Below are 17,935 nucleotides of genomic sequence, written 5' to 3'. Positions count from 1 at the left end.
TTCACATTTTAAAATAAGATACAAACATTAAAGTTGGCATATTCAAAATTATAATGATTAAATTTAAACAAATTAAAATATAATAACTAAATACACAAGTTGTCTAGGTGTGTTTATGTTTCTTCAGATAGAGAGTTGGAGATGGAAATTCAGCATTTGGGAATAGAAATTAGACACAAGATGTTGAGCTTGATAAGGGAAAAGTCGTATAGATATCCAAGTAAATTATATTTTACCCCTTTTGTTTAAAAAACAGGTAAATTAGTATCTATAAATTAGAAAAAAAAATGATCATTCTATTAAAATTTCATCAAATTCTACTATTAAAAATTGGCGTAGCTGATAGAGTAACTAAACATTTACACGTGGCGTCTCGTTCTGACCTACAATGACTAATTTATCTATTTTTTACGTAAAAAACTAAAATACAATCTAATTTTTAATACAAAACTTTCATAATACTTCGAGTTAAAATGGGTTCTAATTTGTGTTATATTATGTTGCGTAAGTTAGTAAATACAATTGTCAGCAAAGTAATGGGCCAGACTACGAAGGCCATTTAATTAGAAAATATCATGTACAACACAATGTTAGCAGCTTACATAAACAGGCCCAAATTTCAATGAAGCAGGCTCCTACGAATTATTCAGCCTTGAAAGGGCAGAATCTTTACAAAATTATTATCTTATTAAATAACTAAATACTTTTATTCTAATTTGTATGCAAGCCTCACTGCAAGGGGAAAAAAAAAAAAACTCGTCGGTCGTCGAATAATTCTCCGGCTTATCCATAAAAAAAAATTCTCCGGCAGCATGACAAAAAAGGAATGCCTACTTATGCCGGAGGAAACGTCGAGCGCCACCGTTAAACGGAAGCATATTTACTTTGAAGAATTTCATTGTAACCGACAAACCAAGCGGCAAAAATTGGTGTCTTCTGAAACTAAAACTAAAACAAAAACCCTAACTCTAAACCCGGAACCGGTACGAAACCCGCCGGGTTGGAATCGTTTCCACGCCATTCGTCCTTGCTCATCTTCGTCGTCTCGGGTGCACAAACGGTGGCAGAAGAGAAACAATTGCAGAAGCTCGGAAGCTTCCCGCAACTGGGTCTTCTCTTCCTACGATTGTTCTGATTGCAAAGGTATAAAAATTTCATATAAATATTATGGTAAGTGTATTTTGGTTAGTTAGAGCATTGGACATTAGCTTTCCCTACCATTTATTACTACTGCTCTATATTACCCTTTTCTAGAAAGTTAAGAATGTTTTTGAATCTCAACTATTTTGGGAAGATGAATTTTTCATCTAATTTTCAATTTGTTTTATCCTTGCCTAATCTTTGAACTATTGTTTTGCAGATAAAGTTGTCATTGTTTCATATAATATACTTGGTGTGGAAAATGCAGCAAAGCATCCCGATTTGTATCTTAATGTCCCACGAAAGTTCTTAAAGTGGGATAGACGTAAAGGCCTAATATGTAAGGAGGTCAATCATTACAATGCTGACATCCTGTGTTTTCAGGTGAGTTTATGATTCTTTTAATATAAGATTAAAATCAAATACATTCGCCTAGTCGAAGTCAGCGAGACTTGACAATTTATTTGTTGGTTATATTCTTATAGTCCATTCTTACTTCTGTAGGAGGTTGATCGTTTTAAGGATTTGGATGATCTTCTGCATGAAAATGGCTTTAAAGGTGTTTACAAGGTATACTAAATTTTTCTATGTGCTTTCCCCCAGTCCAGTGGCTATACTGTCAACTTCTTCTACTAACACAATTGTAATTACAAATTACTCCAGGTTCGCACAGGTGATGCATGTGATGGTTGTGCTTTATTCTGGAATGAAAAAAAGTAATCTTATCAACCTCCTTTAATATAAGTTTGATTTGGTATAATTTCTATTTTTGCCATATGCAACATTTATTGCCTATAATTGTAAATGCCTAGATGCTTATTCTTCATATGAGTTGAAGATAAATATGAGCTATTATTATCGCAATTATTTTATTTGTCATGCCAGTCTACTCTCACCTCATTTGCTTAATAAACATCTGAGAGATGTCGCAAGCAGTTATATATGCTTATGGCTTTTGTTTACGATAGAGTTGGCCCTTTAAAAGTTTGTTTCACTTCTTTTGAGCTTATATTTTATTAAAATCGTTTCGTTTATCTTGTTTTCTTTTTCAGTGTTCATCTGTGCTATATCCAACTTGTAAAATGTTATATTCCAAATGCAGATTTACCCTATTGCATGAAGACAGTATAGAGTTCCAGGATTTTGACCTTCGTAACAATGTTGCACAATTTTGTGTTTTGAAGGTATTTAGGGGATGGTGTATTGCTGCATGGCTCATCTCACCCTCTTGTTGTAGGTTTTAGTACATTGTCGTTTGTCCAATCAGTTAAACCTTAATTGTTTTAATTCTATTAAGCTGGTTGATTTTCTTGAGCTTTTGCTAAATTATGTAATTTTCTGTTCCCCTCAAGGCATTTCCTCATTTTGATGATTTCTAAAAGATGTTTGGGAACTTTATCAGTTGCGGAGATAAATGGTTTTTCTAATTCTACCATCCATTTCCTGCTAAGGATATTAAGTCTTCTAACTTCTACAATTATCATGTCTTCATTTTCGGCTTAGTGATAAAATAAGACCTCAAACTTTGATAAAAGTCTTAACCTAAGCATTTATTCTTTTACTTTTACCAATTGAACCCTCGACATAATCTGGTATTGTCCTCTCTCTCTCTCTTTCTTTCTTTAATTATTACATATCCATTACTATTGTATATTCTTATTTTAGCAGTAAATTTCTGTGGTTCCTTGCCTGGATGTTTAATAATTCTCATTATACAGATGAATCGACATCAATCAGAGTCTAGTTCACATGCAAAACCATCAAAGTAAGTTTAAACTTTTTTGCCACATCCTACTTTGTATAGATTGCAGTAGGAATTACTTGTGTTTGGTAACATTTGGTCAGTTTTTTATTGATATACTTTTAATTTTTTAAATTAACAAACTTTAGCTTCCCATGTTATCAAAATAAGTCTAGAAAATGAAAGTTGTTATCACTTAAATGAATTTGGGTTAAATAAAAAAAAATGTATTAAGTGGTAACTTTTGGATCGAGGAGTGTACCATAGAATCATCAAGGTTCGAAACTTTGTTCCCCTTTATCCATGCCTCTTAGAGATGATTGATGGGATTTAGGTTGAATTTAAGACAAATTTTAGATAAAGTATGGCTTTACTTGGACGGTTAACTATTAAGAAAGTCACATATGTGTTTTATGGCTAAGAGGAAAATTTTCATTGATAATTAGTTGGGTGAATTTTTTTAATTTTTAAAAACCTTTTCTTGCAAACTGAATATACAGGAAAAGACAAATGCGAAGTCGAAGATTATTGGTTGGGAATATACATGTGCTGTTCAACCCAAACCGTGGAGACATAAAGCTGGGCCAGGTACTGAGTGCTCAGCATGATGTTTGCTATTTTTCTAGACCACAAAATTAATGCCAGGTCCTCTTAAGCTAAACGCTCTTGCTTGTGCCTTTTTCCTTTAAAAAAATTATGGAGGGTGGGGGAATCTTTCTAGTTTAGGATCCCATTGTCTTTTATTATTGAAGCTGTTGATGCTTAGAAATATGATATGCAATGGTTTAGGTCCGGCTGTTTCTTGAGAAGGCTTACAAGCTATCACAAGAATGGGGCAACATCCCCGTTATACTTGTAGGAGATTTTAACAGCATTCCTCAGGTGGGGTCATGCAACCTAAACACTACGTGAATACATACGGATTCAGTATTTAATTTGTTATCTAGTTTCTGCTGGCCCATTTGTATCTTGAGCTTGTTTTCATCTTGTCTCCAGAGTGCTATGTATCAATTTCTGGCATCATCTGAGGTGAGTTTTGGTTCTCTTGTAGATTGTAGAGTTTGAAGTCCACATCCTTTAAGTATTCTTTTTTTTTTTAACTGAGAGGTATTATTTTGATTGACTGGCTATATGCATCATTAATTGTAGTTTGATTTTCATTTTGTAGCTCAATATCCATCTCCATGATCGCCGACGGATTTCAGGGCAACTTGAACATTCATCGCGGAGAAGAGAAATTAGAGCTCAAAACAAGGATATAGACAGGTTATATATATACATTAGATTTCTTTTAAAATTTTGAAGCATTTTTGAAAGGAGACTGAGACACGAATCTGAAGTGGCTCACTTTCCTTGCACAAAGTTTTGAACTTATCAGCTTAATTATGAATTAAGTTGGATACTCATTGATGTTATTTTATATCCATTGATATATTGGAAAATGTGAAATTGTCTCAGTTGAGTTCATTGAAAGCAATTCAGTTTTGAATTGATAAGGTAGTTTAATAAAAATGATAAAAAGTTGTTTGCTGAGGTCAATTTCAGAATCCTATATTAAAAGACCTTCTTTACAAGAACTTGTTATTATACACTAATGTGAGTGAGTGCATATGAGGTTAGTTTTTGAATGTATAGTTTTTGGATGCAATAAATAACATAGCTTTCGTTTGTTTTATTTGCTTTTAACTGGATTTGGTATATCAGGCACCATGTTTGGACGCCTTTCTCCAGGCAGTTAACGTCTTCATGGAGTGATGAAGAATTAGTTCTTGCAACTGGCAATAAAGGTGTCACTCATCTGCAGCACAAATTAAACCTTTCCAGTGCTTATCTTGGGGCTCCTGTAAGTTTTTTCAAGCTCCTTTGCTCTCTCATTATAATTTTGGACTTTGGAAATAAATGGCTAGGCCTTGCAAGAAAGCCATGATCGTCTTGTATGATTCGAAATTAATATTTTGAATCCAAACTTTCTTTTTGGTTCTTTTTGTCTAATAAATAGTGGTTATTCTTTTTCTAGGGGAGCCATAGAACAAGAGATAGTCATGGAGAGCCCTTGGCAACATCATACCACTCCAAGTTTATGGGAACTGTAGATTATATATGGTATAACGATTGCATTTTGAAAATGTCCGCATATTTCGGGAACTTTCATTTACTAACTTCAGTGTTTCATTCAGGCATACAGGGGAACTTATTCCTGTGAAAGTTCTCGACACATTGCCTGTAGACGTATTGAGAAGGAATGCAAGCCTTCCTAGTGAGGTACCCCTTGTTCAATTTAGTGAGCTTGGTTGAGCATTACATAGCTATACTAACATCCCATGTGGGGATGCTAGTTATAAATCGATTAATAAAGTGTATAATGAGTCGAGTTCTTGGTATATTAATCGAGAATTTATGACTTTGCAGAGGTGGGGTAGCGACCATCTTGCTCTTGTATGTGAATTGGCCTTTGCTGATGATTGCAAGGAACCCTGATTGTTATGTTTTCTATGGAGTTATAAACATTATGGTTTTCTTGGGGATCTGAAAATTATGTAGAAATATCCTCTTTGACATGCATAGAGAGAAAAACGCAAAATCATCCGATAATGCTAAAACTTTTCTCCGAAGAAAACTACTGATGTACCGGAGCCGGAGCTGGAGCTGGATTCTATATTTATATGGAAAACAAAGAAGTGCCATTATGAATTATGCAGGTGAGCCAAATAGATCATTTGTAGATAATGCGATTTCTTTATTTTTTTTATTTCTAATTTTATCTGATTCGGTGTTTTAACTTTTAATCCTGATGTAAGTCGATATTAGATTGTTATTTAATGAGAATTGTGGAAATAGTTTTGCTCTATTGATTTGATTACAGTTTGTGGCCGTAAAACCAGTTTTCAGATTTTTTTTGCTAGTGATTAAGAATTTGATTTGATTTAAACCGACTGATTTATTATTTAATTTAGGGCTTTTGCCGATGGATTGAGACATAGAAGTCTCGACTTTGTTAAAATGTTTTGAGATTAAACCAATAAGGAAAAATATTAATTAAAATCATGATATTATCAAAAAAATAAATTGAAAAGCTAATGAGGTCTTGTATTGATAACAGAAGGTTATTTTTTTTCTTTTAGTATTTGAGTTGGGGTTTTACTAAGCATAATTTTTAGTTTCATCACGTATAATTGTGATGTGAATTATGTTGTCTTGTATGTATTGATTGTATTTTATTATGTATTTGTAAAAAATAGTATTAATGCATGAATATATTATTAAACTATTAAGAAGTTACAAAACGATCATTGAATTAATGTTGTATGGCTTTTTTCGTTTGTACTGTTTATATCAATTGAAATTTTTTTTACAGTTTAGTTTTTTTATGAAACAATTAAATATTATGAATTTGCATATCAAAATCTTAACAGTTTTTTTAATTTATTGTATAATAGACTTAAATTTAATGTATATTTTTTACTCGTCGATGGATATTAATCTATCATATTGATCATCCGATTGTCATTTGGAGTTCAGTTATTTGAAAATTAAAAGGAAAACATAATAGCCCAGTGATAAATAATTTTAAAAATTATTTGATGATTTAAATGAAAATTTTAAAATTAAATAATTAAAATATAAATTTATCTAAATCTCTACAGTTGATAAATTTTGTACGTAATATGTTACATTTAATGTCACACAAGGTTGTCAACCTCAAAAGTACTGCCTTTTTCCTCGTGGTATTAAAATTGATAGAAGGAAAATAATAGTAATTCTAGAAGGAAGTGAAGTGGGTGTACACTGTAGAGGTGTTAAAGGTATCGGTTACATTTCGGTTAGGAAATGCATGACACTAATATTATTATGTATAGGTAAGGCTACAAATATGGTTGTGAAATTATTGCTTGTACCGTTTTAATTGCATTTAGATATGTTTTTTATATATTTATTATATTATTTGGTATTTGAGTTTGATTTTAATATTTAAATTGGTATATTTATTGAAGTCATAAAATTTTTAAGGTGTTAAAATTAAATTGTATATTTTATAAGAGTTAAAATATAATTTCATTTTTATAGTTTTTAAAAGATTAAATTAAAATTTCATCATTGTTAGAATCAAAATATAATTTTACTTTTTACTAAATTAAAATATTGTAAAATTTAAAGAGTCAAAAGTATTTGTTTACATTTTAAGGGGCCTTTGCTAGAATTGCCCCCTGACGACATCATGTGGCCCTTGCAGTAAACTTAGGGGTGGCAAAAAAAAACCTCGATATCAATGAGTTTGAGCTAGTCTAATCTGATAGGATCAATTTGTTTTTCTTGAAATCGAGTTTCGGGGCGGGTTAGCTTTAGAGAATAGTTAGGTTAGGTTTAACATGAAACCACCCTGCCCGAAGATATTTACAAAATTATCCTTATATGTCTTTTAATATTAATTAGGTTAAAAAATTCTTAAACTTTATCACTACCAACTTCAGTTTACCATCTTTACTCTCATTTCATACTAGTTTCTTTCTCTCTCTCATTTTAATTTATTTTTTCAAGTTTCCCTCTCATTTTCGTTCTTTTGTTTTCTACGAAGCATGGTCTTTTTTAACATATATATATTAATTTAATTAATCATAATTTCAAATAAAAAAAATTGAATACGGGTCGAATCAAGTCGAGTATACAATTAATGTTCGTGGGTTAAATTTGTTTAAGCTTGAGGTTGGATGAGGTCAGGGTATAGTACTAGAGTATTGGGTTGAGGCCGAAGTGAGCAAAAATTCACCCTATTGCCATCACTACTCAAACTTAAATACCAAATTGAAACAAAGAAAATCTCAAAATTCAAACACCAAACTGAGCTAACATACCAAATAATATAATAACCTCATTAATTTTTAATATTTATTGAAAATGTAATATTCTAAAGCCTAAAATTCCCGCGACCAAGTCCAAGGGTGATAGTGTGGTTGGGAAAATGGTCCATTTTTATTAATATGGTAAAGGGAGTAAGAAGAAAGCAATCTCCTTTGAGCGGTCCACAATTTGACATAAAAACCTTAAATACACCGCGTATTTTGCATGCTCAAAGTAAAAAAAAAAATCTATTCAGTAAAGGATATTATAATTAGACATTTCTTTTAAATTAATATTTTTAATGATTTGATTTTTTAAATATAATAAAAACGCTTAATAAAATTTTCTATAAAAATAAAATAATATTTTTAAAATTTAAATTTTACATTTATCAATCACTTTATAAAATGCAATATACCAAAAATTTTATTCCTTAATTTTTCCTTTTATCATACATCATATTTATAAAAATTTATGATAATTTCATAAGTAGTATGATCATGGATTGTCGGAAAGAATCTAATCAATCTAATCACTAACTGATCTAATTTTAGATGATTTTTTTCTTTTGATAAGATTTTAATATATATACTCTTTTTTTTTCTGTGATAAACAATAGACAACAATTACATCTGATTAAATTGAACAAAAGCACCACTAACTTTGTCCTGTTGTAAAAATTCCAAAACTTTATTTGACGCATCATCGAAAATCTGCAGACTTAACCTCCATACTAAACTCAACTTGGCAAAACAATCAGCCACTACATTATTTTCTCTAGGAATATACCTAATCAGCCATTGTCCTTCAGCTCTCATAACCCGTTGGTTCCTTCTATGTATTGTGATTCCTGAGTTCACCATCTCATTATCTTGCAAGACTCTGATCACCTCTAGATTATCTAATTGGATTGTCGCCATTCTGAAATCATTGCTAAGCAGAACGAGAAGACCATCTAAAATGCCCCATAATTCAACCTTAAATACTATGCACCTTTAAATATACAATTATTTTAATTCTTTTTAATAGAACATTTTATTTTTAATAATACTTATTAAATAATTATCAGATAATCATGATGCATTTAAAAATGATATCAATGTCATGATAATATTAGATCACTATAATAAAATACAAATTTTAAAATTTTCGAAATTGAATTTTTAAATGAATGTTATAATTATCTGTTAAGAAAATACAATTCAATTAAAATACGTTATAAGTTCTTGCTTGCAAAATTTAAAATTTAATTATTTTTAAGAATTTAATTCTTCTTTGTAGTTACATTATTATCAAGCGAATAATTTTCTTTAATTTTAAAATGTTATACCAATAAATTTAATAAAATTTTGAAATTTGAAATATGAAAATTCTTTAAAATAAAAATATAAAAAAATCAATTTTATAAAAGAAATACAGAGACCTCATAATAGAGTGGACAAAACTGTAATTTACAAATAAAACTAATAAAGAAGGTTACGAAGTATGGTTAAATCTTTTAATAAGTTTAGTATGGTTGTTTATTGTAATTTAATATTTTTATCTAATGTACTATCCGGACGCGCTTTTTCAAACTCTCAGACATATATTAATGTTCAGTAAAATTAATAAAATAAAAGAAAAAAATAGAATTTTTATGAAAAATAATATTGAATAACTAAAAATTTTACGATTTTCTCGTACACTTCTCCCAAAAATTAACAGCTCCCGCAACAACACTAACAAAATTGAGTTTTACTCGCTTTCCACGTTGAAAAATTCATCCACCCAAGCCATATCTTGCACAAAGTCTGTTTCAATCGCCGGCAGATTCTCCGGCAACGTCAGCCCGTAATCCACCGTATCTTGAAGGCAACAAGGCCCCAAAAGCTCCTCATCCCATAACGGCGGGGGAGGTTCCCATGATAACTCCATAACCGATCCTACATCGTCCCAAACAGCATTAACACATACTTCATCTTCTTCTATAGTCCTTTTACATGGCTCTATAATTCTACTTTCTTTCACAACTTTCTTCACCACGTGCCGTTTCATATCAGTTTCATCTTCAACCTTACCAACACAAACATCAAGCACCGACGACGGCGACCGTCGACAATACAACTCATCTTCCGCCGCCGCCGACATAATTTGAAATTCACGTTTCTTTTTATTATAAACAACGGCAGCTTCCTTTTCAGTATCAAAAGTACCAAGCCATAATCGTTTCTTTGTAAAAGGATCTCTAATTTCAGCAGCGAATTTACCCCAAGGCCTTTTTCGAACACCCTTCGCCGTCATTGAAGAAGAACTGGTGAAGTCATTATCTAAAACAACGGTTGACCAAGAAATCTCTTTGACGATTCGTTTAATACCCACAATTTGATTCTCTTCTTCTTCTTCACTAGATGAATCTGTAGCATTGGGATCGGTGTATTTGATTCGAAACTTCTTTGAAATTTTCGAATTCTCTGAGTTTAAACGTTGATTTTTGGGTTCAAAGGCTGGCATTGTGTTTAAAGTTAAACACAGCTCTGTCTCCCTCCCTTCGAACTATTGATTTTAAATTAATGGAGAAAGTCAATGAAATAAAGAAATATTTGACTATGTTTTGACAAATTTGATTCTCAAGAAAATACCATAAATTCATTCACCGACAATTATAAAAGGTAACAAAAAATCTGTTTTTTTGGTAGTAAAGGTAAGAATATCTTCAACTCATAAATACAAAAACTGAGTTAATTCACTTGGACAAATATTTAAAAACCCAAAATAAATTTAAAACACCCAAATCCTCAAAGCTTCAACTATGTTATTTTAATTAAACTCTTATTAGTTTTTTTTATATTTTTAATTTAATTTTTAAACTAAATTGCTTAAATAATTTATATTTTTAATTAAATTTAGTGTTACGAGTTAACCCAATAACAATTAAGTTAGAAATAAAACATTAATGACTTTTATTTATTTTATTTAAAATAATTTTATATTAATTTTATTAATAATTAAATTAAGTTTTTAAGTGGTTAAGCCTCTTCAAATATTAATTACATATAATAAGTAGAGATTTAAGATTTTTAATCTATAAGTTGATATAACATAGTAATAGATATAATTTCAATAATTAATCAATTAATTTCAAATACAAAATTCTTATAAATTTTATATTGTGAATTTTATTCTTCAGTTTTTGTTTTAAAATTTGAACTATTTTATATTCTGTTCACTATACCATTTGTTTTCTTTATTATCATCATCACATCTTTTCGATAATTTGTGTTTGCAATAATGAGACACTTTTTACGATGGGTAAATTTGGATGCGCAGTACGGTATGTTTAGTTACTTTTTATCTTATGCTACAGTATTGTTATAGTATCTAATATCATCGCCATCGTTATTTTTACGTAGATAAACATTCCGCTCATTCAAACACACCCTAAATAAATTAGAGTTTATTACATTGATAATCTCAGACTGTAATCTAAATTTTAAATTAATCATTAAACATAAAAAAATTATTAATTTAAATGTTTTTCAACAAAAATGCTTTTTTCACATTTTTAAAGTTTTAACAAAAAAATGTCTTTTTTATGTTATTATTATTATTCAACAAATAATGTTTTTCACATTTTTTAAATATTCAGTGCCTAAAAATCTCTATCTCAGAGTATACATTTTCTGTACTATCAATAGGATCAATTATAACAAGTCACACACTCATATTCCGGAAATATAGAAACAAATAAATTTCACCGTCGAACTACCGAAATAAAATGGGGCTAAAAAAATCCGAGAACTAAAGGTTTCACTTTTTGTATTGAAAAGCGAGGCTTCGTGATTCTTGTGAATCTAATTCATTGAAATTTCATCCAGTAAAACGGAAGAATTATAAATCTCCAAAATAATAGATAAGAATATCGCAAATAAAGCCATTGCGACACCCATCAAAGGAGTCGTTCCCCATCCAAGGGCTACCTTACCATATTTCGAATTCAATGGTTTCAAAAAATCCCCTACAACAGTTCGTCTTGGACCAGATCTAGAACTACCCTCAAAGGTTTCTATAGCCATAAATCTTATTTTGTATTCAGTGAGATCTGTTGACTTTGTATATCATTCCGTTGTAAATAAACAATCTTATCATAGACCGATTCTGATCTTGAAATTATATAATAATGGAAACAACAACCTTAGTCGCCATCTCTATATCTGGTTTACTTGTAATTTTTACTGGGTACGCCTTATATACTGCTTTTAGGCAACCCTCTCAACAATTAAGAGATCCATTCGAGGAACACGGGGACTAATTGAGATAATGAAAAATCATTTCATTTTTTTAGTTAGAATTTTAGGCAGTTCTCTAAAAAAGATAGCGAAAAAAAATATCCCGAGAGTAGATACTAAGAGGAATGTATAAACCAATGCTTCCATAAATTCGATTGTGGTTTACAATTATAGCTTCCGTACCTGTTTATTTGGAATCATCTCCCGAATAAAATAAAGAAAGAACAAGAATAAAAGAAAAGGCAGCGATTTAAATCAAGATTTTTCCAGCAGCCTATGACAAATCACAAATAGAAGTAGAAGCGAAAAATAACAAAGCAATCTTGCATCAGACAACTTGTCTTCTTGTAGTTGGATCTTCAAGTTTTTGGAATGCTCAAAATTCCACTTGAGCATCCAAATCTGGATCAATATCGGCAAAAATATCTCTAAACAGGGTTCTAGCACCATGGAAAATGTGTCCAAGAAGAAAAGCAAGGCAAACGAAGTATGCCCAAAAGTAAACTAACCCCTCGGACTGCTACGAAAAACATCATCGGATTTCAAAGTAGCACGATCTAATTCAAAAATTTCACCCAATTGAGCGCGTCTAGCATATTTTTTCACAGTAGCAGGATCACTATAACTCACTCCATTGAGTTCGCCGCCATAAAACTTAACAATTACACCTACTTGTTCGACACTATACTTTGATTCTACCATTCTAAAAGGGACATCCACTCTAACAATTTCGTCTCTGTCTACCAAAGCAACCGAAAATGTTTCAAAAAAAGTAGGCATACGACATAAAAAAAAGTTTATGTTTGTGATAGGGTGCCCTAACCACCCAATGGCTATTCTATCCCCGTTATCCATTGAACCCACTCTGAATAATCCTCCTTTTATCGGATTATTGCCAATGTAATTATAAAAAGCTATTTTTTTAGGAATTTTAGACCAAGCTTCTAATAAACTTTGATTTTCGGCTAACCCAACACTAACCCTTCGATATATTTCTTGCTGGAAGTATCCTTGATCCTATTGATAACGAGTAGGACCAAATAATTCGATGGGGGTAGTTGTTGAACCATACCACATAGTTCTGACAACAACAAAAGCTGCAAAAAAGGCAGCAGCTATACTACTGAAAAAGATGATTTCAATATTTCCCATACGTAATCCTTTGTATAAATGGGGCGGGCGGACACTAAGATGGAATAAGCCCGCTAATATGCCTAATGTCCCTTCTGCAATATGATGAGAGGCTATTCCTCCCGAAACAAAAGGATCAAAACCTTCCATGCCCCACGTCGGATTTACAGGTTGGACCTTGCTAGTTAGTCCATAAGGGTCTGACACCCATATTCCAAGACCATACACTCATGCTACATGAAATACGCCAAAGCCAAAGCAAGCCACTCCTGAAATAAATAAATTAATTCCAAAAATCTTGGGCAAATCCAAAGAAGGTTTTCCTGTGCTCTAATCACAAAAAATTTCTAGATCCCAATATACCCAATGCCAGATAGCTGCTAATAAGCACAAGCTAGAAAATACAATATGTGCTCCGACCACACCTTTGTAACTCTAAATACCCGAATTTGTTATAGTCCTCCCTATAATACTCCAACCGCCCCATGAATTGGTTATTCCTAAATGAGTCATTAAGGTTATAACGAATATACCTGGTCTCTACATTAGATCAATAACGGGATTGGAGGGATCAAAAACGACTAATTCATATAGAGCCATTGAACCGACCCAACCAGCAACCAGATCCGTATGCATTATATGAATAGAAAGCAAGTGACCGGGATCATTCAATACGACAGCATGAACACGATACCAAGGCAAACCCATGGAAATAACCTTTTTATCGACGAAAAATAGACACTATGTAACTTTATTGCATTTGAATACCTCCCATTTTCGATGGATTCTTTCGGAGAAATGATTAATATTTGTTCTATCCCCTTAGTAATTAAGGGAAGAATTCGGCTCATAAGAAAAAAGAGAAATAGATCTATTCTATACCCTATAAGTATCAATACACAACAGGGGTTGATCCTATTTTTTATGAATGAACGCATCCCTATTTGTTCGTCATTCAAATGACCTATTGGTAAGAATTCTCTTTCATTCATTCTGTTTTTCTTTATTTTATGGCATTATTCTATCTATGTATAAAATATTAGGCCAATATTGTTATGACCATCATTACGCTTCCAGATCAAAGTGAAATATAGTATTTAATTCTTTTTCTTTCCTTTAATGCCTATTAGTGTTTCAAAAGTTCCTTTCCGAAATTCGGGAGAAGAAGATGCAGTTTGGGTTGGCATATAGTGCGACTTGTCAATATATTGGGTCATATGAGATTCCCCAATTCTCTCACCCGATCGAGATATCCTCTGTTTCGCCCAAAAAAGATTCATTGAATTATCAAAAATTTGTAGCGTGAAGTATAATGAAGTGCAATTAGAGATCTATTTCATTTTTGGGGGGTGTCCAGATTAATATTTTCAATTAGAATGATTTATGGTTGGCTTGGTTGGACCGAAAAAATGAAGCATCCATGCTCCGTTTAGAAAAAAACCCAATTTGTAATACATTTATGATTACCACCTATATCATAATCATAAATCTTTTTTATTTACAAATTCGAAATAGAAATAAGAACGATTTCAAACTATTAATCAATCGAATAATATGAGAAATACGTTGAATATTTGGCAGAAAACATGAAAGAAAAAGGAATTAAAACAAAATAAAAAAGGAAATGAAATCATAGAAAAAAGGATGTGGTATTCAGTCATTTGTCCTATATGCGCAAATCAAAATCGGACGGATCTTTACTCGGAGTAGAGCATAAAACAAAAAAAAATGAAAAAAAAATTGATGAAGCCCATTCAAGAATAAGAAAATGACATCGTGATTTGGATTGAATCCCAATGAAAAAATAGATAAATGAAAAGTTTGTGCGATAAGTTTAGCGAATTTTTTTCTATATTATAGATTATAGGAAAATAGGCCAAAACTTATCTTTCTTTAATTTCATTTTGAATTTCATTTTATTTAAAAAATGTAAATAAAAAAAAGCTCATTCGTTAGAAATTAGAAGTTAGAAAAGGCACACTAGAAAAAACGAAGGATGGCTGGAATCTACACATTGATTATTTTTCGCAATTTTTGTTGAACCGTTTGCATCAAAAGGTGCTTGTACGGCTACTAAGGGATACAATTTTATCCTAATCAACCGACTTTATCGAGAAAGATTACTTTTTTTAGGCCAAGAGGTTGATAGTGAGATCTCGAATCAACTTATTAGTCTTCTGGTATATCTCAGTATAGAGAATGATACCAAATATCTATATTTGTTTAAAAACTCTCCTGGCGGATGGGTAATACCCGGAGTAGCTATTTATGATACTGTGCAATTTGTGCAACCAAATGTGCATACAATATGCATGGGATTGGCTGCTTCAATGGGATCTTTTCTCCTTGCCGGAGGAGAAATTACCAAACGTCTAGCATTCCCTCACGCTCGGCGCCAATGAGTTTTTTTTATTTGATGGAAAGAAAAAAGAAGACTATGCCTTTGCCATATGAAATATGAATTAGTAAGTAATAATAGCATGGCACTTCGAATTCGATATGAAATTTTTTTTCTTTTTTTTTTCAAAACATTAGATTATGTATCGAAAGAGTAGTATGAGAGAACGGGCATTCCAATTTTATCTTAGCTTTCGTGGGCCTATCTCAGCGTCACAAACTTTGGGATTGCTGAATTATAGACGAAATAAATATATAAAGCAATGGAGCCATCATAGTATTTTTGAACTTTTCTGAAAAAAAAAAGAAGGGTGGTAATTGGATTATTTAGTGATCTGGGCCTAATAGACGCTCTCTATATTTTCTCTTTTTCTTTTTTAGATGAAAGAAAAAAGAGAATTCCATTGTAAAGTCGTATGCAATACACAAAAAATGCCTATACAGTTGTTCAATTATATATTTTTTTTCTTATTATTCTTTAGCTATTCTTCTCGCCTCATTATGTGAGTTAGAACAACCTTTTATTAAGTTATATGATCAGGGTAATTATCTATCAACCTGCTAGTTCTTTTTATGGGGCACAAACAGGAGAATTTATCCTAGAAACGGAAGAACTACTGAAACTTCGCGAAAGCCTCACACAGGTTTATGTATAAAGAACAAATAGCAATAGCAACGATTAAATAAGTAAATAAGTTAAATAACAAATAGCAATAGCAACGATTTAGCACCAATTCACAATTTAATTAAGATTGATTTAATCCATCTTCTTCCTTTCCTTCTTAACTTAAGCCTAAAGGGTTAATATTTTATTAATCTATTAAATAGAAAAAGAAGTAATTCAGAATCATCTGGTTATGATCGATCTAAACCAGTCTATTATGTATATGATTCAGTATGCCAACTATTAAACAACTTATTAGAAATGCAAGACAGCCAATTAGAAATGTCACGAAATCCCCTACTCTTAGAGGATGCCCTCAGGGCCGAGGAACATGTACTAGGGTGTATGTGCAACTTGTTCAGATCATGGGCTGAGAAAAAAAACAACTTTTTTAGTATCAACGAACCGTACCAGTGAATAGAATGGGGTTCATCCGTTCACTATCTAAAAAAGATAGATCTACCATATCCTTCTATTGTGTATGAAATTTATGGTTTCCATTGGCGCAAATCCAATCTTGGAATTTAAGATGAGAAAAAATTACTCATTGGTAGCAAATGCTTATCCATTAAGCGGGAAAAGTCCTATTTAAAAAGCAAAAAGAAGGAATATTTGGTATTCAAAATCCTAGGTTAATATATCATTTGATTTTTAGTTTTAATGTTTAATTTGGTATTTAAATTTAGTTTCAATATTTAATTTGATATTCATATCAAATGGCATCATATGGTCGAATGAATATTTGATACATGTGTCATAGTAAAAAACCACAAGCACTTAATTGGGACAAAAATAGCTCAAGTATCAAATTGAACATTGAAGCCAATTTGTGTTTTTAAGTGGGACAAAAAAACTCTAGTAAAAGTATAGGTGGTTGTGACAGTAAAGCCAAACTCATGTACCAAATAATATTATTAATCCTAATTTTTCTTCTGAGAGTTCACAAGTAAAAATATAGGTGCAAGAACGAGTATAGTTGAGGTTTAATTACAATTTCTAGACTGATCTAGTGAATTATTTATAAAATTAACAATTTTATTTTGTTTGTTACAACATAAAAGTTGGGGGTGAGTGGTTGTGATAGTTCACACTAAAGAGTACGGTGCGAAGAGTTGTTATGTTGGAAGCAACTCACATCGTCGAATCTACGAAGAGTTGCCAAACTTGGAAGTTTTAAAAAAGTGAATGTGGTAGAGATTTTGCAAAGCACCACATAGATTTATTGTCCACTTTACCTCAATGATGAAGGGGAGTTTATGGAGGAAGAGAGGTTGGACACAAGCTTCGACTATTGAATTTCCTATTCCATGGGTGTCATAATAGGGTGGTAATGTTAACTTAAAGCACTGTTGGAATCGACCTGAAGAAATTAGACAATGTGTTTTTCAAATGTGATGGATTTATATGTCATATGTGACTTTTCTTGTAACACCTTATACTTGACCCGATCGTCGAATTCGAACTATAAGGTGTCACACTCATTGTTGGGGCTACTATGATCAAATTACAATTAGATGTAAAACTTTAAACATTAAAATATTAATAAAACAAGCATTTACAACAATTCGTATTCATTTACAGGTCATATACGAGCTTACGAAAGCTCTAATGTCAACTCGAGATTGAATTAAGATTAAACTGTAATATTTTTAAAAGTTTAAGTTCACGTGGTAGCGTCAGTGGGTTCCTCGTTACGATGCAACATATTTTTTTGGGATCGTGTTGACGAACTATGCTCGACATCGTGGCATAACATGGTGG

The 17,935-nt window shown here is 31.6% G+C and overlaps 2 protein-coding genes and 1 pseudogene across 2 annotated transcripts; 1 reads left to right on the top strand and 2 right to left on the bottom strand.

The window, feature by feature from the left end:
* Nucleotides 1–723: 723 nt before the first annotated feature.
* Nucleotides 724–5,729, top strand: LOC105765635 (carbon catabolite repressor protein 4 homolog 5). The gene is made up of 14 exons (XM_012584833.2): nucleotides 724–1,143; nucleotides 1,361–1,524; nucleotides 1,645–1,710; nucleotides 1,804–1,856; nucleotides 2,243–2,324; nucleotides 2,859–2,905; nucleotides 3,382–3,469; nucleotides 3,671–3,763; nucleotides 3,878–3,910; nucleotides 4,050–4,147; nucleotides 4,586–4,724; nucleotides 4,899–4,984; nucleotides 5,059–5,143; nucleotides 5,291–5,729. Exons 1-14 carry the CDS (start codon nucleotides 813–815, stop codon nucleotides 5,357–5,359), a joined length of 1,434 nt encoding a protein of 477 aa, XP_012440287.1. The 5' UTR covers nucleotides 724–812; the 3' UTR covers nucleotides 5,360–5,729.
* A 3,377-nt stretch (nucleotides 5,730–9,106) lies between these two features.
* On the bottom strand, nucleotides 9,107–10,269 carry LOC105762557 (ethylene-responsive transcription factor ERF117). The gene has a single exon (XM_012580313.2). The coding sequence runs from the start codon at nucleotides 10,205–10,207 to the stop codon at nucleotides 9,452–9,454; it is 756 nt and encodes a 251-aa protein (XP_012435767.1). The 5' UTR covers nucleotides 10,208–10,269; the 3' UTR covers nucleotides 9,107–9,451.
* A 1,150-nt stretch (nucleotides 10,270–11,419) lies between these two features.
* Nucleotides 11,420–13,821, bottom strand: LOC128035284 (photosystem II CP47 reaction center protein-like; annotated as a pseudogene).
* Between the last annotated feature and the right edge of the window lie 4,114 nt (nucleotides 13,822–17,935).

This window comes from Gossypium raimondii, chromosome 12 (assembly GCF_025698545.1).
Source record: "Gossypium raimondii isolate GPD5lz chromosome 12, ASM2569854v1, whole genome shotgun sequence".
Lineage (NCBI taxonomy): Eukaryota > Viridiplantae > Streptophyta > Magnoliopsida > Malvales > Malvaceae > Gossypium > Gossypium raimondii.
The sequence above is the reverse complement of the archived record's forward strand: the minus strand, read 5'-3'. Positions and strand labels throughout refer to the sequence as shown.

Coding starts and splice junctions, on each gene's coding strand:
- LOC105765635 (XM_012584833.2), top strand. CDS start 813: ATGACAAAAAAGGAATGCCTACTTATGCCGGAGGAAACGTCGAGCGCC. Junction 3,764..3,877: donor ATTTTAACAGCATTCCTCAG/GTGGGGTCATGC, acceptor TCTTGTCTCCAG/AGTGCTATGTATCAATTTCT. Junction 4,725..4,898: donor GTGCTTATCTTGGGGCTCCT/GTAAGTTTTTTC, acceptor TTCTTTTTCTAG/GGGAGCCATAGAACAAGAGA.
- LOC105762557 (XM_012580313.2), bottom strand. CDS start 10,207: ATGCCAGCCTTTGAACCCAAAAATCAACGTTTAAACTCAGAGAATTCG.